This window comes from Sciurus carolinensis, chromosome 14, assembly GCF_902686445.1.
Source record: "Sciurus carolinensis chromosome 14, mSciCar1.2, whole genome shotgun sequence".
NCBI lineage: Eukaryota > Metazoa > Chordata > Mammalia > Rodentia > Sciuridae > Sciurus > Sciurus carolinensis.
Window position 1 is genome coordinate 77,535,104 of NC_062226.1, and position 22,215 is coordinate 77,557,318.

Below are 22,215 nucleotides of genomic sequence, written 5' to 3' on the forward strand. Positions count from 1 at the left end.
AGATTATATATTTAACAGATGAGAAAACCATTTCCTGTCCTGATTTCCTGAGGTCTACCAGAATAGCTCAAAAGAAATAGGGGAGAGGAAGGGAAATGACCATTAATGTTTATTGAACATTTATTTTTTACCTGACAAATAGTGGAACAGATCTTAGAGGAGATGAACAGTTTTAATCTTTACAGCAATAATTCTAGATAAAGAGCCAACTGTACCAAGAGGCAGCCAAGCATGATGGACATGAATGTGGAGTTCAGAGCTAGGCTGCTTAGGTTCAGAACCTGACTCTGTGCCTTCCTGCCTGTGTATGTACAGCAAATCCTCACCTCTCTCTACCTTAATTTTCTCATGTACAAAACAGGGATAACAATGCCCACTTATTTTAACTAGGGTTATTGTGAAAATACTATTATTTAGTTAATAAAGAATTTGGATAATGCTCTTGCACATGATCACATTGTAAAAGTATTACTTAAGATTAACATTTATGAATAAACCAAGGCCCAAAGAGGTTAAGGAATGTATCCAAGTTTACACAACTAAGAAGTAATTGAACTTGAAGTTCAGATTCCTTGACTCTCATTTCCAATCACCCTAAGGCTCACAGACTTAGCAGAAAGGATTTGAGATAGAAGCAGTCCTCCAGGCCAGAAACCTAATTATGTCCCTTAGTAAACTCCCCTCAAAGCAATAACCAAGACCTGTCCCCTGGGGTCAAGCCACCAACTTCCAGACAGAAGCCTCAAGCTTCTCCTCCCAGGCTTTGCTCAGGATTTCCCAGCAAACCATGAAACTGTCTGCAAATATCCCCACTCATGCAAGGCCAAAACGTACCACGATCAACTAATAAACCAGGTAAAACTTTCAAAGGGCTTTCATTCCACACAATGACCAGAAGAGGTGAGCACACAATTTAGAGATTAATTTGTCTAAGAGAAATTGCAGCTAGTTTTATTAGGAGGCCAGGAATTTAAGCCCTTACTTTCTATGTTAATTTTCATTTTGTTTATTTATAAAGTGAATCTTAAACTCAGGTACAGAAGTCTGATTGTCTGTTGATTCTAAAATTGGTGGTTTTGAAAGTCTCAATATGTTTTCCAGAGGTTCAGAAACCAAAGTAGGAGATCATCACCATCACCATCATCACCATCTTTATCAAAGTGCACACTCAAATATTTTTATTATGTAGCAAACATAGATTCAAGAGTTTTTTACATTTACTATTTAATTTAATCTTCAAAAATCTCCTACAAGAGGAATTCAATTATTCTTCCCAATTTACATATGAAGAAACCAAGGCACAGAAACTTTAAAGGTTTTTCCCAGGCATCCTTGTTCCACACATACTTTCCCTGCTGATCTAAAGAAATTAGCCCAGTTTCCTCAAATCTCTTACTTGAGATGCAGATACAGTCTGAACTGTGTCCGTGGAAGCAATCCTTGCCCAAACCTCATCTGAAGGTATAAGTTCCACTAATTCATAAACTAATTCATAAACAACTGCCCAACAAGTCTATGTTTCCTAATCAATGATTTTACTGGGTGACAAGTTACCCATTGATATGACCATTAATATAATGTCAGCACAGTTCTGTCCAGGTCTACTCAAGAGGGTGAATTCCAGTTTTACAGCATAAGCAGACTGCAATGTTATTCCTACTTATTAGTTTTCCTTCCTAAAAAAGGATAATAATATGTCCTTGTGCAATACCAAGCAAATTGCAGTTCCTGCCTACTGGGCAGTACCACCCCACTACCAATGGACTTGGTCTTGTGACTTGCTTTGACTGATGAAGTACCTGTGGAAATGGCTCCTTACAGTCTGAGCAAAAGCTCTAAGAACCATTGCCAGATCCTCCTAGCTCTCTTGTTTGCTCCTGCCATGAGAAGCACAGCCCATGTCTATATTGCTCCTTTAGCTTATATTCCAGAATGCAGAAGGCACTTGGAGCCACGCTGACTTTCAGCAACTTGTAACTGGAGCAGGAAATCCGTCTTTGATGTTGACAGCCACCAACACTGGGGATTTCTGCTACCACAGCATAACCCAGTGAAAGCAGATTTATACCGAGAGGTACCCGAAATGATTTTGAAAAACTCCAAAATGTGTGCCGATCACCAAACTATAGGAGGTTCCACAAGCCACACTGGGCTCCCACTGTGTTACGAGAAACAGAACTTTATGTTAAGGGAAAAGGAACAGGAAAGCACAAAGGGCCTGTAGAAAACCAAGTGTGAAGGAAGAACACAACATAGAAGCAGAGTGACTGAGCAGAAGCCATCAACAAAGGAAAGAGGACATGAATAATAAAGGAACACCATAAATAACACAGCATCATGTGCAAAGAGGCACCAGAACAATGGGAGGGTGGCACAAGAGCCTGGAAGCAAATAACCATCCAGATGACAAAAACACTGCCTAAAAGATGGAGGAAAATCTAACATAATGGAGATAAAGAGAAAGGCCAAACCATGCTGAGGGGACTGTGAACAGCTCTAAGAGAAAAAATAGTTCCACCCAAACCCTGTGTTTCCAGTAGCAAGTTCTGTGGAACTACCACTGATGTGGTCTTGCTCCTGAGCTCATTCCGAGAACCCAGTAAGAGCCCTCCATTTCCCATAAGGCTGCCAGTCCCTGGAGTCCTCTGCTCCCACTTCCTCCCTAAGCCCTTTTCCCATATTTAGGTCCCCTTCTTGGCTGCCAGGCCCTGTGAAGCCATTTGTTTTGTATGAGCAAAAATAAGGAATGGGATACGTAATACATATTAGAACCGTATTCTAATATGACCCAGAGCCTGTCATAAGGGTAAATAGAACCAATGGCTAATGGATTCTCTATGTTGTAACTGCAGATTCTTTTTTTCCTCCCAAATCAATTTTTCTCTTACCTGAAATAGGATAGCTATAGATTTGTTCCTCTGGCTTAGATTTTAACATCCTAGAAGAAGCATGGTACCTCAGGCAACTGCAGTGTGACTGCAGTGAGGCCACACCTCCTGGGGAAGCATTGCATTTCTGTTGGGAGACACTTTCTCCTAGCTGTGAAGCCTGCAAATTCTAATGCATTCTTTAAAGGGAGCATAGAACAGTGTCTCCTGACAAATTCACTTTCTAGATCCTCAAATTGTGGTCTGTGGTGCCAATGGTATCAGCGTCACTTGGGAGCTTGATAGAATCACAGAAGCCCAGGTCCAGAATCTGTCCTGAATCAGAATGTGCTTTACCCATATCCCTGGATGACTCCCACCCACATGAAAGTTTCAGTGGCCCTCCTGGAATGACCACTCATCCTAAAATAAGTGTTATTATGTCCCTGTAGCACGTCGAGATGGACATATGAGCTAGGATTCTTGGGCACAGCATTCTAGAAATTGAGCTCCAACATCCATTAATTGTGTGTGCTAGAGTGAGTTACTTGATCTCTCTGAGCCTTGTTTCCCCTTTGGAAACTGGGCATAAGGATGCCTGTCTTTGAGGACTTTGAGGATATCACATAAGAAGCTGCAGAGTCAAATACTGAAAGATGCTAACTTTTGCTTGCTGACAAGGAGCAGGTTTTGCTGAGGGGTAAGGGGCAGGGGTGAAATGCTAGATGAAGTCAGTTTGAGGAAATCGGGGCAGGAGAGAAGAGCCAGCAGTGGATACTGGACATGCAAGACATTTGCTTAATTTAGTTGTTCCTGTCTGGCCCTTCATGCTTTCTGTTCTGTCTTTTTAAAAAAGTTGAAGTGTATTTTGAAAGGAGTTATACAGCTAGGAGTTTTGACACACAAGGATTTACTTCCAGAACCTCCTGCCCCACAGAAAGCTAATTATTTAGCAGATGTGCATGATTTAACAGCTACACTGCAGAGTCTCTCAGAGTCTGTGATTTCCACTCCCCCCCAAAACTAACAAAAAACATTTTCCAAGCATATTTCCTTCAGAATATTTTAAAGACTCTTAACATGATGTCTATAAAGGAATTACCATGCTATGTTCAAATCATCCTGTTAGATAATAAGTGTTCTCTAAAAGAAAATCATGTCAGGCATTTAGGGCAACTATAAACCTAAAATTTCCACTAATACAGAAAATCAAGCCCAGACTAACTTTGAATTCCACCTCCCTAAAATTTTTTTCAATTGTGTTTGAATATTTCCCCATCCCCCCCATACCACCAATGTAAATTAATCGAGTTCTTAAGAAAGATTGAGGTGTCTGGGGTTTTAAGTCAATGATAGAGTAGATGCTAATCATGCATGAAGTCCAGGGTTCAGTCTGCAGCACATTCTTTCCCCACCCCACTCCCGGAAAAAAAAAAAAAAAAAAAGGTTGAAAGACAGACACAGGGAACTCATTGCTTCCGTCTACAGGTCAAAGTTTCTGCTGCATCTTCATCTTTGCACATCTTGAAAGAACAATCCTGTACCTCTGCTATGCTATGGCTATAAAAAATAAATGACTATTGCATACATGCAGGATGCAATCAGGCTTTGGGGCAGTTAATGAATATGATCCAAATAAATAAATAGTTAGGGAGGGGATTTTGAATAAAGAGAGAAAGAAAATTTGGTGGAATCACACTTCCTCTGTAAGCATCGAAAGAGTCTGTGTTAATAGGCAATTAAACTTCTTTCCCCACATGGAAATCCCAGCTGAATCAACACAGGTGACACCCATGTTGCCCATTACAGGTATGTCAGATAATACCACAGTGATCTGCCTCCCACAGTGACCTGCCTCTCTGGAGCTACCTTCCAATACAGGTGGCACAGGTTCTCCTGAGTCTGTGGAGCCCAGCATGTTTCCACCAATGACACAGTCATTAATCTCACACTTGCAAACTGTAAGTCAAAGTCCATCACATGAAACTCACAACAGGCTTGTGTCCACTTGTGCAGAGGAAAATTCAACCTCAGCGTGCATAGATTTCACCATGAGATGGTCTCCTCCTCCACTGCTTTCTTTTAAGCAGATGAGTCCAAATTACCAATCTCTCAATAAGACCTTCCAATTATCTCCAAAGCATGGACCAATGTTTTTGTTCCAGAAGATGCTTAGTAATCAAAAGACACAGATTCTATGCCCAGCTCTCTTGTTAAATTAACTGGCTGTGTGCCTTGGATAAAGTTAGACTTTAGCTCTCTAGTCTTGTTCTCATCTGTGACAAAAAGGTAATAATATGAGTCCCATCCACGGTTGATCAAATGAGATCATGAAGGTGAGAGAAACTGTGTTCTGAATCAACACCAACCGCAGTCAGCTCTCAATATCTCCAGGGAATTGGTTCCAGAACCCCTTGAGGATAAATTCCACAGATGTTCAAGTCCCTTATATAAAATGATACGCATTTGCATACAACCTATGACATCCTACTACATTCTTTAAATTGTTTCTAGATTACTTATAATACCTACACACTAAATTCTGTGTAAACAGAAGTTCTACTGTATTGTGTAGGGAATAATGATCAGGAAAAAAGTCTGCACATATTCGGTACAGATGCAGGGGTTTATAAAATATGTTTGATCTGTGGATAGTTGAATCCACGGTTGTGTGATCCATGGATACAGTGGGTCAACTCTCCTTGATGATGGTGACTAAAACCAGCAGAGTGAAGATGGAATGTTACAGGACAGAAGATGAATGAGGTGACATTTGACTATGATACTATACATGTGGAGGGTTGACTGTATCACAGCCACTAACTTGTTACTCCATGAAGCTCAGTCCTTTTGAAATAACTAAGAGAGAAAGAGAAAAGAAGAAGAGGTGACTTCGCTAGTCAAATTCTACCTCAGGGTTTCAAATAACAGAGCAATAACTGCCACAGCAGTTTGTGTTGATCATCTTAATTTAGCAGCCAAGTCTTAATGGAACAAGCTACAGATTACTTACTTAGATTCATGGTTTACAAAATCAGCATACTAGTCTCCTGATCTACTGTACAGCTTCACCAATTTGTTGAGAGCATAGACCTAGGTTTCAAGAGACCTGGCCCCTATGTTTGGCTCTGTCATGACGTCCTATGGGACTAGTTACCCTTTCTAAACCTCTCTCAGTTTTGGAATTTGGGAAATTCCATCCATCCAGGGGTCAATTTGGAAATATTTATCAAAAAGTCAAAGCTTCAGCTTTTGCCCTAATAATTACATATTTGAAAAGTCATTTTAAGAATGTAATTCTAAAACAGGATAAAATGTTTTATGTACAAAGATGTTTGTTATACTATAATTAGTGATAAAAAAGGAGAGACAAACAAAATGTTCTATCATAGTAAATCACCTTTACTAAATGGTATTCTATTATTTAAGATGTTGATCCTGAATGCTATATAACAGAGAAAAATGTTAAGTAAAATAGGAAAATGTATGAAGATCTTATTTTAAAACTTGTGCACAAGAAAGAAAGACTAAGAAAACTGCTTACCCAAACATTACCAACAACCATGTCTCAATGAAGGTGGATAATTTTTAGTTCTTATTGTTTCTATTCATGGGTAATTTTCTTCTTTTCTATATTTTCCAGATTTCCTTTAGTGTACAGTTATTATTTTACAAAGAAACCAAACCTGCAACACAATAAAGCAAGTCGAGACAAAGGCTAAAGTCATGTGTTTCAATGTTAAGGATCTATGATTCTGTGACGCCGCAAATGTAAAGGTCTGTGACTCTGGAATTGTTAACATAACTAACAGTTATGCAGCAAGAGATCATAAATAAAAGATGATAGCGATAGAATGTTGTATTTAAACCTGAGGAATCCTGACGGCTGGATTCCACATCATTCCCTGAAGTGAAGGGTCAGGGAGTGTCCAGTGGGACTCGTAGCAATCAGGGCAGCTGAATATCCATCTTGCTGAGAGCAGACTACCAACAAAGGGGCCAGTAGGAATGTATGGCTCAGTGTTTACAAGATTCATCAAAGTAGTCTACATAAATGTTAGCATGTGAAACCCTTTCTAAAGGAATTGGTTTTTATAGAGATGCCAGGGTTGGTCAGAAGGCTATTTTGGGTATGAAATAATTCCACAGAAGTGAGAAATACATATTTTCCCCCACAAGGCTCAAACTGACCTAATGGTTTGGAAGGATAATAAATTTTTCAAAATGTTTTAAAAGCCAGTTCTGGGATGGCATTTTGCTTTGCATCCACCACAGGGAGTTTATGTCTGGTCTTTTCTAGAGACTGGATCCAAGAGTAATGGCATTTCAGGCCACAGTCCAGGGGTGTCAGCCAAATGGCAAGCACACGATCAGTTACAGAGCCACAAAATTTCTTTGCCTCATGCTTAGAGTCTTAAAAAGCAGATTCACAATGAAATGACTGAAGAAGTATTCAGTTAGAAAATAAAATATTTCCTTCTTATTTATCTTTTTCTCTGAGCTATATGCAGTTCCTAAGACCTTGTTTGTGGTTTGCCTATAATCTAAAGAAATACATATGCAAAAATATCAAACAAAGATGTTGGTAAACACAAAAAAGATAAAACCCTGAATCAAAGTTTAGGCTTGTATTAATCCACAAGAATCAACTGAAAGGCTGCCTTCTTTTTCCTGCAAGAATACAGCTCTCCAAAAGGAAATGACCCTGGAAATCTGCTTTTGTTATAACTAAAAAAGAATGAAATAATCTTACCCTGTATCCCCAAGGGATGTTGTGCACAAATCACACCAGCTTGCTAAGGACCAGAGGAAAGATGGAAGTGTGAAGGATGGAGAATGGGAAATGGAAAGAGACATGGCCCCTGGCCTCCAAAGAAGAGCCCAGGGATACTGCTTCCCTGAGGGAGCAGTTGGGCCCTTGTCCTGTTTTCTCAGACATGCCTGTGGCTGTGAGCAGCTGATGTGTCCACCTGTTGTGACATTTCTGTCTTTTCAGAGCTGGGTACTGGTCTTATCAGAACCTCTGACCACTTGCTACAGAAAATATGTATGAAGAATGAAGAGAGGGGCAAAACCCATCAGTTTGAAGGGTGAATTCCACCTCCGCCCTCCTTGGAGCACACAAGAAACCCATGAATGTTTCTCTTTTTGTACTCCTTTGTTAATTGATAAAAGATCTTTTACTTTTTCTTTTCTTTTTTTCCTTGCAGAAAAAAAAATGGACCTTATTGAATTGATGGGCACCCTATTTTTTAAAAATTAGCCACTTATCCTAAAAGTCCTGATTTTTTCAAATAAGAAAAAGAATGGTTCCCATGAGTGGAAACTCTTTCATAAAACCCTTTAATCAATTGTAAGGCCAACAGTAGTCCACCTCTCTTTCTGAGATTTTTCTTGGGGACTTTATTTTTCATACCTGTGGTCATTGCTACAGCTCTTCTGGAGTCCAGAACCAAATTAGTTCTTGACTCAGGATGGGAGTGGGGAGCGGGGTGCTCACATCTTATACACGTGGAGGGCCTATTTATGCCGCCACACATCAGGCTGGTATTTTTAGCACTGTCATCCTCCTCTATCCTGACTCATGATCACTTGTAATAAATCATGACATACCTGGTTTCACTCAAGAATAAAGTCTCCTACGTAAGAGGCCTCTCCAGACAACCAAAGTTTACCCTCCATGCCAGAACTTACTTCTTTTCTCCTTTTTTCTATTTTAATTACCTGAACAAAAATTTTTCTGAAATTGCTAACATGCCACACCTTAAACAATATTTTTCCTCAATTATTCAGGGTTATTACTATGAACATGAAGCACATATTGGAGTCAATGATGGTGTGTCACCAAGGCTGCACAGATATCTAGGACTATTTATACCACAACAAACACAGTGGCACTTGCTGGGGGTCTCTATCTGCTTTTTCCAGGACCTGTTTGATTTTGTTTTCTGTGTGTGTGTGTGTATGTGTGTGTGTGTGTGTTTCAGGACTTTAACTCAGGGGCACTCAACCACTGAGCCACATCCCCAGCCCTATTTTGTATATTATTTAGAGACAGGTCTCCCTGAGTTGCTTAGCACCTCGCTTTTGCTGAGGCTGGCTTTGAACTCTTGATCCTCACCTCAGCCTCCCAAGCTGCTAGGATTACAGGCGTGTGCCACCGCACCTGACTTAATTTTGGTTTTGTTGGTGCAATTTTCCCATCATAAGCTAGCAACCACTACACTTCCATTTCTATCATCTGTTTCTGAGAGAAGCAACTTCAGGAATACTGTGGCAAAGTACATATGAAATAATAACATCAATAATGGTAGCTGGCATTTGTATATCTTTGCTGTATTCCTGGTATTGCTGAGAACAATTTTCAGGTATTATCTCACAAATAACCTCCAAGATAGAGTGTGGGAGGTGGATTTTTCTGTGAGAAACATAATGATGGGTTTCAATAATCAGTTCCAGGTGCCTGAAGGGGAGCTGCCTTTGCCTAACTTCCTGTTTTCGGATGACTCTGGGTGGACTGATGTTGCCAGAAAAGTGAGTTCAGACATAGAAATTGTTGCCCTTGCAACTCATCTCATCCTGAATTTTGGATTTTCTTCCGGGCTGCACCACTTTTCAGACTTACTTGCTCCATGAATCCTTTGGTTCCCCCTTTTTCTCCTATTCCCTCCCAATTCTGCCTCCAACTACCTTTCCTTTCTCCCCTGTTCCTTCAACCCTACATGTGTGTTAAACAGAACTAACAGTTTCCTGGGACACTGCTAAACCAGCAGACTTGAGAGCCAGAATCAGCTGGGCACAATTGAGAGCTGTGTTCTGATCCCATGTCTTCTCCTTCCCAGCTGTGTCCCCTGGGGGACATTCACCCCACCTTACATTCAGTCAATCAATTCATCAATCAAAGTAATCCCGAAGGACTCCAACAGGAGAGTAGCCATAATGAAGAAAGGTGTGAAATCAAAAGTGCTAACAACCTTGACATTTAAATTTGTTTTTTTCCATTTAAACTCTTTTTAAATGCATTCTTCTTATGAAAAATTTACTAAATGCCCACAATATTTATAGTTACTTGAAAACCTAGTCACATACCTTATCCTCCAAATAGTTTATCAGTCATTTATTTTTCTTTCAAATGGGCATACAGTGAGAAAAATCTCACAATTTATTCAACAGTCTAACACCGTATTCTTCTCAGAACACATTCTTAATAATATTGGTTGATTAGCTGATTACTCAAGGATTTTCATATAAAACAGGCAACACAGAGAAATGAACCACTCTTGGGTCAAAGGTAAAGACATATGTGCAGTCTCATAAATTACAACCCAACACTATTATAAACCTGCCAAGTTGTTCAGTTTCAGTTTAAAGAGAATTAAGTGTTCCGGGAGATCCTGTGGGAACCGGCACTGAGAGAATAAGAGGCTCCTGGAATTGCAGTCAGGCGATTTGGAAGCAAACAGGGCTTTGTTCTTGACTGTCTGTGCATCTTGGGCAAACATTTTATCTCAATGAGTCTCAGTTTCCTTAAATGAAAAAGAAAATGAAAAAGACTAATCCCTATCGCACAAGACCAATTGTGAGACTTAACAGAAAAAAAAAAAAGTATCTCCTAGCTAAGACTACACAGATATTCAACAAATTCTAGTTAAACTGAAGGGAGCTGAGAATTGTCCTTGTTTCTGTGAAATGTGAATAGAGCTGCCTGGTCCTCTTGTCCACTCTTAGCCCTTTTTGCATTTTAGTAATGTGGATGGAGGTCTTATTCTCTCAGTACATGCACACCTGCAACATCCCTAGGACAGGAATGCTATCATTGTTTGCATCTTACAGACAAGGAAGCCGAGACTCAGGGGCCCAAGTAATCAAGACAGTGTGTCCAGTAATGAAAGATGGCTGAGTCAGGATCTGAAATCAGATATCTGGCTCCAGAACCCACACTGTCAACTACCATGCTGTCCTGCATTCAGCAGACAGGAAGTGAGAAGGAGAACAAAGGCCTGCCTTCCTGAGGTTCTTCCAAACACAAAACTCAGGTTTTATGAAAATCTTCTAAGATCTGTTTCAGGGAAGGTGGCTTCTATCATGGGCTGCCTCGTTCCCAGTTTCTGGGCTCCAATATGGGAACATGTGGCTATCATTGCTCCAATCATCAAGGATGAGAAGATAGATAAGCTTTTGACTATGCTGACATTTACTCTGGGCTACTTGTTTTGAAGCCTCCACATGATATTCTCTATTACTAAAAGAGCTGATGCTCTAATATGAGTAGATGAACCCTGACCTGTTGCCAAAATATATTCAAGATCAAATACAATATTATAAAATGTACTTACCAGTGACCAAAAGGATAATTCACTTATAATAAAAGACACGTATACATCAAAGCCAAAAATTATTAAAACAAGTGCAATGAGGTAAAAACTAAGAAAGAAAAATTTTTTCAGACATACTAAGCTAAAGAAAATTAGCACCAACATAGCTTTGAGCTTCCTGGCAGCCAAAGCAAAAGTACCAAATGCATGAAACCAAAGACATGCAATTTTTCTAGACACTGTCATTTTTAAAAGACTCCTTTTTTTCATGGCTCTATTCATTCTACAAATCCTTATAGAGCCTCAGGCACTATGCTGTATAAGAATTTCCCAGACACACAGGAAATAAAATCATACAGAAATTCTGATCTCTTCTCTCACTGAATTAGAATTCATCAAATATGCCCAATAAGGACATAATGACAAACTGAGATAAGTGATCTAAAACCATTGTTTAAAACCCGACTTAGAGGTCAGTGGAAATGGATAGCCGGGTCATGTTAAGAGTGTTTTCAGTCCTCCTAAGAGCAATGCAAAGTGATCGTGAGGTTTTAGGGGTAGTGGAAGAGAGCTGTGAATGGTGCTTCCACTATTGAGCACTCTGTGCTTCCTGTGCTCCCTGGTAGCAGCGTGAGAGTGGTTTGCAGAAGAACAGCTTGCTGGCCAGTGTAGTCAGCCAGGTGGCTCAGTAATGCTTGAGTTACAGTACCTGTTAACAGTCTGATTTTTCTAACCCAGACTTTGTAGGTCTGATTTTTTTGGGGGTCATCTAGAGCCCCATTAGTCTCACAAGAGCCCTCAGGAAGAAACATTACCTTCCCTTGGAGAGCAAACTCCAAAGCTACAGGGCTCAGAAAGAAAGGGATTTGGGACAATGGCAGAGATTTTGAGTATCCTATTTCATTACCTCTGATGGAGCAGCCATGTATGACTGTGCAGTTTGGATACTGCACAGATTCAGAGGATACCATTGATAACAGGATACAAATGAATGTTGCCTCCTGAATAAGACATCCCTACCCTGCTCCAGTTTCCTTTCAAAAAAGGCTATAAACTCCATGACGCTCCTATAATCCCAGAGTTTAGAAGAAGCCGTGACAAAGGCTACACAAGGCCCTTTACCCCTCTGGTCTCACCTCTTTTGCAGTCTACATCCAGGCCTAGATATTCCTTTCTCATTCTGCTCAGGTAGAATGGAGGGGTAGATGTGAGGAAAGAATAAAGCCTCTATCACCCAGCCACCATGACTTGTAAGAGCTCCACAGATTAGTACACCACACCCTAAGTGATATCAACACCTGCTCAAATAAAAAGCTACATAGAGACAAACAAGTAGCACCGAAACTGTTGCCTTTTTACTTAGTTGACATAAAATATTTTTTCAAATCACAGACTAAAGAGTGCCCTGGCTCAGCTGATCACAAGTCCGCCAAGATCCAAGCTGCCGTCTGAAGGACAGTGAGCATTTCTTCTTTGAGATTGACCAATCCACTCTGAGATCTGTTTATGTATTTATACTGGAAAAGTCTGGTTCTTTTCCAAAAGCCCTGGGACTGAGGGACAACCCCCAGCTATTGGCCTGGATGCTACAGCAATGAGAAATGGAACTGACTACAGGAATCAAGGGTTCATTCCCAACTAAGGAGGGTAGCACCAAACTCACAGAAGTGCTTTAGATTCCCAAGTTTCCTGCTCATAAATGATCTGGCACGAGGCACTGACTCAAGAGCACCTGCCCTCATTTGCACGGGGGCTGGAGCTGGTCCCATGGTCTCTACGGGAGAGCTCAGCAACCCAGATGAAACCGTTCTGCAGCTTCTCCTTCATTACTAGTCTTTACCACAGTGGTCCTTTAAAAGATACTTTTAAAACATCCTTTTTATATGCACCTTCTTCCCAGACAGGGAGTCAGGAAGAATATATTCCTCCAATTTCTGATCAAGGTGATTATTCTGCAAACATGCTGCAGTATTTTCTTTCTTTCTTTCTTTCTTTTTGAACATAAAAACCCCATATGCTGTGTCCACTCTAATGCAGTCATTCATTTCAAGTTTCGGATGTGCTTTCTTGTCCCTATGCCACAGACCACAGAGCATAGCTTAACATTTAGGTCATCCAGAATTTTTCTCCTCTAGAAGTCCCCGTATTGACTAACACCCACCGCAGACATCAGTCCTTCATCTGCAGCTGTCATTGCTGAGGACAGGTGCATCCTCTGGACTGCAGTGGTGACTCTATCCTCACTTTCTCTTTGAAAACCATTCCTGGGACATTGGTGTGCCCTGTATTCTTCCAGCAGCAGCTGACAGGTCCCCTCCAAGCCTGACTCATGACCTACATCTAAGGGTATGTGGGCTGCAGTGGTCCCCACCCATCTGCAGCTGCTTGAATTGCATCAGGTGGTGACTTCTGGGTGTTAAGGAACACTCAGCTGCCAGTCCACCCAGAGCACTCTATTCATCCCAAGATGATTTCTCGTTTACATCACTTTCCCCTGAAGTTCATGAGAACTTGAGCCATTTACTTCAATGAATTTGTTCTTGACTTGAACACTTTTCTGAACTGAGCACTATGAAGTTGGGAGGCATTTTCTAAGTTAAAGACAAGGACAGGAAGTCCTCACTCCCCAACCTCCCTCAATTTCTCTTACCATGGTGTAACTAAAAATGGAAAGCCAGGCTGACATATAAAGATTGATCTGGAATGATATGATTTCATTTCTGCCCCTATTGCAATGCTGAATGAACAGGTGCAGGAAAGGCCAGGTGGGCATTGGCAGGAGAAAAAGAAAGTGTGTTTTCACTTCATTTCCATGAGTATCTAGATCAGAAAAGTAGCTGGGCTCTCACAAACAGTGAGCCAAGCTAGAAGGCATCACCCTTTGAGTTCCTTCTCTACTGCTCGGAGGTTTTGCCTTGCTCTACTCCTTATTGCCCTAACAGTCGTCATATCCATTCCATAACTGTCACTCTGTATTTGTCAAGAAGGTGTCATTTCTGGAGACTTTTGAAAAGAGTAACTACCTTCCCTACTACCCTCCACCTTCAAATAAGGCTTTTTTGTTTTGTTTTGTTTTCATGAATTGGCTCCAGCTGCCCACACCTGCCCAACCAGGCAGGAGGCAGGCCCACTGGAGGCAAAGGTGATCTCTCTGAGGCCACACTTAGGGTTTACTTCTGCCACTTCTGAGATATGTTGAGTATTCTCAATGAAGCATGCATAGTTTGGAGGAGGAGATTTTGAGGAAAGGAGGACATGATGAGATTATGTCATCAAATCTGTCTCAAATTAAGAACCAGACTGGGCTGAAAAACAGAACGAAGAGAGTGCTCTCTCAACTCTAATGGAAATTAACCCATGACTTCCTAATAAAAATTCAAACACACCCCTTTCCATCAAGGATTTCTGTTCAATCCAAAGGCTTGGCCAAGAACAGAAAGCTTTTCTCCACGTGGTGACAAAAGAACAACTGTTTCTAGTCAGAAAAAAGAACCCAATTTCTCCAGAATTTTGATTATTAGAAATTATATCTATGGATTATACATAATTTTTGCAATTTATAGTTCATTTCTAGTTCATTTCAATTTATAGTCCATTTTGCAATTTATAGTTCCCTTTGACTATTGAAAGTAGCAAGCCCAGATGATCATGAGGTTATATTAGGACTTCAGAAGGATCTCTATTTCAAATCATTAAAAGACATATATCATTCCTATAGAATATCAAAGCAACAAGTAAATATGGGGTGCTGACAATTAGGCATTTTTTAGGTATCATACAGAAAAACTATATTAACTTGTAATGGAAAACAACTTACACATAATTTCTAAACTCTAATTCTGGTTCTAATAAAGCTTAAGTGTGAAAACTGGCATAATAAATTTCTTCTCCTTAAAATGTTTTTCAAAGGATTAGCCAAATTTTTAAAAATCCTATCATATTTCCATGAATAAAGTTCTCACAAAAGAATGGCCTAATTATTGATTATACTTTTTTCTCCAAGGAAAAGGTTATCGATTCTCTAGAGTGTTATCGCTACTGTATTTGAATATTGAATAGTAGGTAAAAATGTTATTAAAGTTTCCCATTTAAAATTTTATTTTTATCAAAAATGTAACGTCAGGAAAAACGTGAGACCAAATATGACCAAAACACCTTTGCTGTAGCTAACCATGAAAGGCTGAAGGTGATTTCTGGCCAAGAACCTATTCCAAGAAAAGATAAAATTAGCTTAATTGTTCTTCTGACCAATGCAGGAAACTGGTAAGAGAATTTCAAATAACAGTTTCTTTTCCCTGCCTTTTTTTTTTTTTTTTTTTTTTTAATGATGTAGAGCAATTGCTCGTCTAATGAAGGGATTCGGTAAATAAATTACACATTACTTTCAACTGATTACTCTGAAATAGGGAAATTTCCATCCCAGCAATTGCTCTTCAGAAACGAGACAAACCTCTTGCTTACATCAGCCCCCACAAAATACATGTTTATTGTTAAAATGTTGGTAAAGTAAACGTGATGGGACTGGAGCACAGGTGCAGGTCAAAGCTCTGCATTATCCTTGATCACCATTCATTTCCATCTGACACACACACACCTGTCAAAATTCACTTAAATTTGTTAACATTTCTTGCCCATTATTCAGTAAAGAACAGAGCATCTACTAATGCCATCAGAAATGTAAAATAGTTACTGAGTTTCTGCAGTATTTTTGTTCACCTGTTCTAGTAAAACTATATGGAGGTCAGTAAAAACAGAAATGATCACAAAGCTTCTCAATACTGAAATACACACACACATTTAACTCTCTGGGAGGCTTAACATAGAAACCAAAGTAATTAGATAGTATTAATCAACTTTAATGGTTCTTTTAAAGATACTTACGGTTTAGACCACTATGAGGATCCCACTTTGCTCTCGGCTGGGAATGGACATTTGGGCATCTTCAGGCCCTCCCTTCCTGCACTCCCTTTGTTTTGCCAGGGTAAATGAGATACAGTAATAAACCCCCAAATATCCTGTCTTGAGAGTAAGACGTCACCTTCACGCAGACTTTACGTTTTGGCTTCTATGACGGCTTAAATGCATCATAAATTATGCATTTCCTTCTATGCCAGGCCAGTAAAAAGTGCTTTCATTGTTCATTAAATTGCTTCAAACAGGCACAGGCTTTATTTTTTTTAAGTGCCGAAACAGAAACATTTCCATTATGTTTACGAATGCTATGCTGAAGAACCAAAACAGTTTGAAATTAGGAAAGTGCTAGAGTCTGTTGTTCCAGAATGTGTAGCAACTGTCAACATACACAGTGAAATTATCAGTCACTGTTTAGATGGCAATACAGTAAAATATACCAGGCCAACTGCTGGTCTCCTTCCAGGAGAACAATACAATCTCACATCGCTGGCAACAGTTGGGGCTCTCTCCCTTCTGCCTCTGCCCCCAATTTACAGATGTGAACAGAGATTAGAGAGGATGTACACTAGGATATCCTTTACTCCTGCACAGAGCAAGCTCTATTCTGGGAATGCTCAGATAAAATGACTGTTTGCAGAATCCTCCCAAATTATAACCTGACTTCCTCACTGGGGTTTTGCACTTGCAGCTCAAGTACCAGTCCTCAGGAATTCTGTTCTTCCTTTTACAACTACAGGTATCACATCTGCACAAGGCTGGGTTCTTTTTTACAAGGAGGACCACACCCATTTATCCCCTATCCTTCTGGAGCGAACTGCAATTTTGGATGAATTTCCAACGTCAGACCAAAGGCACCATAGCTGGACACATGTGACCCCACTTCAGCTGGGTCGCAACCACTCCCAGTTCTGCAACTTGTCTGGCTGTGGTTGGAGGGTTGATGAGGCAGATTTATCACTTTAAGAACTAGCGTTCCAGAGATTGGGGGTGGGGGGAGGGTAACATCCCTAACACCCTGCCAACTAAGTGACAAAGTTGTCTTTTCCTCCTCTGCTGAGACACCCTTTCCTTTCCATCAGCACGCGCATATACACGCATACAAACCTTGCTCCCTCGACTTACCAGTTTAGATTTGGCGCGTTGCAAAAATTCTTCCATGTCTTTGCTAGGGATTTGAACCAGAGGTACCCGGTGGAGGGGAACGCAGAGGAAGACCTTGGGGACAGGAGCAGGGTCGCCAGAAAGGGGTCCGCTGGGGCGCAGAGACTAGCTGCTACCTCCTGCCGCTCGGAGGCGGCTGAGGCAGTGACTGCGCCCTGGGCGATTTCGTCCCAGGGCTTCGCGCCCCACCCCCGCGCCCCGCCGCCAGCTCTAGGTTACCGACTCGGTCCTAATAAGGAAAGTGGGTGTGCCGCCCGGGAGCCCCAGGGCTCGCCCCGCACGCTCGCTGGCACGCGCCTCCCGGGGCCAGGGCTCCGGGGCGGGGGGTACTGGGGGGTGGCGAGGGGTTCCTCGGCCAATCGCAGGGCCCCGCTGCGGCCTCCTGACGTGGCGAGCCGAAAGATGCTGCAACCATGGACAGCGCCCAGAAGTGCGAGCCAAGTGCAAGGGGCTGCTGCAGAAGGAGGCTCTGCCGCAGGCACCACGCTGCCAGCGAGGGAAGGTGGGAAGAGGGAGACAGGCCCCAGGAGAGCTCCCGTCCTCGGCCAGCGCCTCCTTGGCTGGCTGGCACAGTACAGAGAGCTCCAGCGGTCACTTAATGAGCTGGTCTGCTGGCCTGACCGGGAATGCACTCAGCTAAATTGGCGCGGGGAGGGCGCGGGGGAGGTACTGCTGAGCTAAAAGCAGTACGACCTTGATGGATAATGATCAGAAGAGTAGGCGGGAAGGTTGTTCTAGACTGCATCTTTCCTACCTACCCTCTAAATATGCCCATCAGCAACGGACATCCGCAGTTCTTTCCAACTGAATGCCCTTACGTTGGCCTGGGGCAAATGCATAGATATATCCTCCTGCAGTCCCTATCCACTCTCTCCTATGTATGCCCAGGGAAGGTTGAGGCAATAGAACCTTGCTGTTCATAGTATGGTCGTAGACCAGCAACATCGGCATCACCAAGCTTATTAGAAATGCAGAATCCTTCTGTCCCCCACCCCAACCTACTAAATAAGAGTCTGTTTCTACAAGGTCCTCATGTCATGTCTATGTACATTAAAGTTTAAGAAACACTGTAACAAATACTTAAACTTGCAGTTATGCACCTATTTTAAGCCATGGAGTTTTGTGTGTACTCACTAACCTCACTAGGTTTCCAAACTCCCTCCTACATTTGGGTTTTTGCATATCTGCCTGTAAAACCCTTCTTGCCCTCTCCCCAGGCCCCAGTGCCTGACTAACTTGTGCTTCAACTGATAAGTGGTCTTAAGCCTGGCTGTGCATTAAAATCACATCATAATCACCAAGGCTTTTTTAAAAACGACGCTGATCCCTGGACTCTGTCCCCAGTTCAATTAAATCAGTATCTCTGGGTATGAGGTCACAATATCAATCTGGTATAAAAGCGATCCAGGTGAGAGATTCTGGTTCTCAGTAAAAACACATGTCCAAATCACTCACAGGGCTTGTTAAAACATAGGTTTCTATGTCTTTTCCCCAGAATGTCATGCTTACTAGGTTTGAGAATTTTCATCTTAAGCTCACAAAGTTTTCTGATGGTGAGGATCCAGGTACCACACTTTGAGATTTGTATTTTCTACTCTGCTATAAATTCTATTCTCCACCAGGCTGTGAGACCTTTTCTATCACACTCATTGATGGATCTCTAACATGACAGATGTTCAGGTAACATATGAGGTCCTCAATAAATACTGGTTGATGAAAATAAATGTATATATGGGAAGGCAGAGTTTCTTTGCCCTCTCTGAGTCTGTGTTTCTGACTATATCTGTGTGTGTGTGTGTGTGTGTGTGTGTGTAAAACTGTCCCTCCTCGTGATCCAATTATTCCTTATTCAGAGAAATTCAATGAAAAGAAGTCAGCAGAGCCTACAGATCTGATTAAAGGAGAGTGATAAGAACATTAAGCTCTGGGTTACATTCAGGTGGTGAGCTATGTAGAACCTACAAATTCTATCTGCTTTCTTTGCTGACTTAAGTAATTTAAAACCATCCAGGTAAAACAAGTGTTTTGTCAGCCTTTAAATCTGTGAAGGTGCACAGAAGTCAAGTAACATTACTGAGAAAAACTCCTGAGAAATCCTTGCCTCTGACTTCATTGGGGGAATTTAGTGACAATTGCACAATATTGTCTTTTCTCCTGACATTTGGTTATAAACATTCCCAGGAGCTATTACACAGCCTTGAAATGTTGAAATCATTTTAAACTATTTCCCCTCTGATATGCAACCTAATTCATTGATAGGTTCTGATGATTGGGTTTTAGACATCTTTGGGGGGACATTGCTCTGCATACTATACAACCCAAGCCTTAAGTTAGTTGGTGTCTGTCAACTTTTTGCTCTCAGTTTTCTATAATTTCATAGCATCCAGAAGTCTAGTGACTTTAACTCTAGGTAAAATAGCGTCAACCATGAATGCATAGAAATTATCTGGAGGACTTTGAAAAATATTGATGCTCCAAGATACGTCTCCAGAAATCCTGAATTGAGAGGTTTTGAAAGGAGCCCAGGCATACCTACCTGGTATCATACCAATGTTACATTAATTTGCATTCCCCTGTCACCCAGATACAAAATCTGGAGTCCCCTTTATTATTTTATCTCACCCCCAACCAAATAATCCCCAATCCAATGTTTTCAGCATTTTAAAGAGGCCTCCTCCCACTTCCTTCCTTTCTATTCTTAGCATTATCATCATAACTCAAATATTTGTATCTGAAGCCATGCTCACCTTCTTGTTTTAGTCATCTTTTGTGTAGCTGTGACCAAAAATATCTGACAAGAATAGTTTAGGGGAGGAAAAGTTTATTTGGGTGCATGGTTTCAGAGGTTCTGTCCCTGCAACAACTCCTCTGGTTTGGGCCCAACATAAGGCAGAACATCATGGTGGAAGGGACTAGCAGCTCAGGACGTATCAACCAAGAAGCAGAGAGAGTTCCACTCATAAAGAACAAAATATAAACCCCAAAGGTTCATCCCCAGTGACCTGCTTCCTCCAGTCACACCCTGTCTGTCTACCACAGGTACCACCTAGTTATTTCATTTCAGTGAACTAACCCCCTGGTTAGGTTATGTCTCTCATAATCTAATCATTTTCACCTCTGAAAACTTTTGCATCGTCCCACACATGAGTTCCTTCTCTCCAGCATCCTATGCACTTGTCTGAAGAGTACTTGTCCCATTTCCTCTTGTCTTTTATTTTCATTCTCTGTTTTTGTGATTCCTGGGCTCCTCTCTTTAAGATCCTTATTTGAGCTTCCTTTATTTTGACACTAATTGGCTTGAGTACATTAGTGGAATGGTTACTGCGGACTGAATGTTTATGTCCCCCACAAAATTCACATGTTGATATCTTGATCCTCAGTATAATGACTTTAGGAGGCGGGGGTCTTTGGGGATATTTAGTTTAGATGAGGTCTTGAGAGTACAGCCTCCATGATAGGATTAGTGTCCTTTAAAAAAGAGGAAGAGACAACAGATCTCTTTCTGTCCCAACTGCCATGTGAGGACATAGCAAGAAGATAACCATCTGCAAGCCGAGAAGATGGCACCTACCAGGAACCATTGAACACCTTGATTTTAGACTTATCAGTCTCCAGGACTGTGAGAATAAATGTCTGTTGTTTAAAGCACCCTGTTTATAGTAGTTTACCATAGCAACTCAAACAGACTCTTACAATGCCAGTGCTAGGAAAAAGGAAGTGGTTTTAGGAACCATTTGATCCCATCCCCTCATTTTATTGAGAGGATATCAAGGTCCAGAGTAGTTCAGTCATCCTGTTCTGGCCCATGGAGATGCTGAGAAGCAAAACTAGGATGGAAGCTCAGCTTTCCTTTATTTCTTCCTTCAGCATTTCTGGAGCATGGACTATGTCCAGGTAGATACTATGTCTAACCCAAGATTCATAAGCCACGATCCTGCCTTAAGGGAACTCACAGGTTAAGCATTGTAGTACAAAGGATAAATGCAGCAATTGAGGAATGCATCAGAGGTGGTATTAATTGAAATGCAATATGGAGTGGCAACTAAAATCTGGAATGTTTGCTCTGCATGGTAGATTAAACATGGCTACAAATCCTTTGACACTCCTCCCAATGAGAGGAAGGATTTATACTTCCTTTCTGAATATAAAAGGGCTCCATGATTTCATGAGCAAGAAAATATAGTAGAAATCACATCATGTCCATTTCTAGGACCAGGCCTTACGTGACTGACATCTTCTCTTCTTGCCTTTTGGAACATGTGCTCTTGGAACCTAGCCCACATGCTAGGGGAAGCCCAAGCACCCACAAGGAGAAACCTACACAGAGAAACTCGGGACCTTGGGTAACAACCCAGTTGCCAACCACGTGGGTGAATAAACTTAAAATCAGCAATCATCCCTGCTGAACTCTCCCCAAATTCCAGACTCACAAAATTATGGATTATAAAAAATGATTGTATTGTAAGCCATTGAACTTCTGGGTGATTTTTTATGCAGTAATATATAAGAGAACACTTGACCACTTACAAGCTAAGAAACTGGACAAATTTTTCTTTCTGATTGTCATTATCTTCATTTACAAATAAAATAATTTTCCATCTTAGGATTATTATAAAGAGTAAACACAATAACATATGCAACATGCCCAATTTCTAATCAGTTGCTGTCATTATTGTCATTACCACAAGTTCATTAAGGAGAGGAGAAATTCAATGCAATAGCCTCAAGTAAAATAAGGGTCTCCACAAAGACAACCCAACAAAAGAGGACACACTAGGTCAATTGTGGCTGGATCAGCAGTCACCAAAAATGTGAAATAATATGATCATAATTGTGTCTATGCTATGCCAAATCATATCTCCTAAGGTTATAATCCTTTGGCAACCTGAGTTTTACATACTGAGAGGCCTGGTTCAGAGGAAGGTATTGCAGATGCTTCTCAGCAATAATATATCTAC

General features: G+C 41.1%; 1 protein-coding gene across 6 annotated transcripts in view; it reads right to left on the reverse strand.

Moving 5' to 3' along the window:
* Positions 1–17,344, reverse strand: part of Prune2 (prune homolog 2 with BCH domain) — a 264,764-nt gene extending 247,420 nt beyond the window's left edge. For all 6 annotated transcript variants that reach the window (XM_047524259.1, XM_047524258.1, XM_047524256.1 and 3 more), the window contains exon 1: positions 17,219–17,344. In XM_047524259.1, coding sequence (XP_047380215.1) covers positions 17,219–17,254 — 36 coding nt within the window. In that variant the 5' untranslated portion in view covers positions 17,255–17,344. The remainder of the gene's footprint in view (positions 1–17,218) is intronic.
* Positions 17,345–22,215: the final 4,871 nt, after the last annotated feature.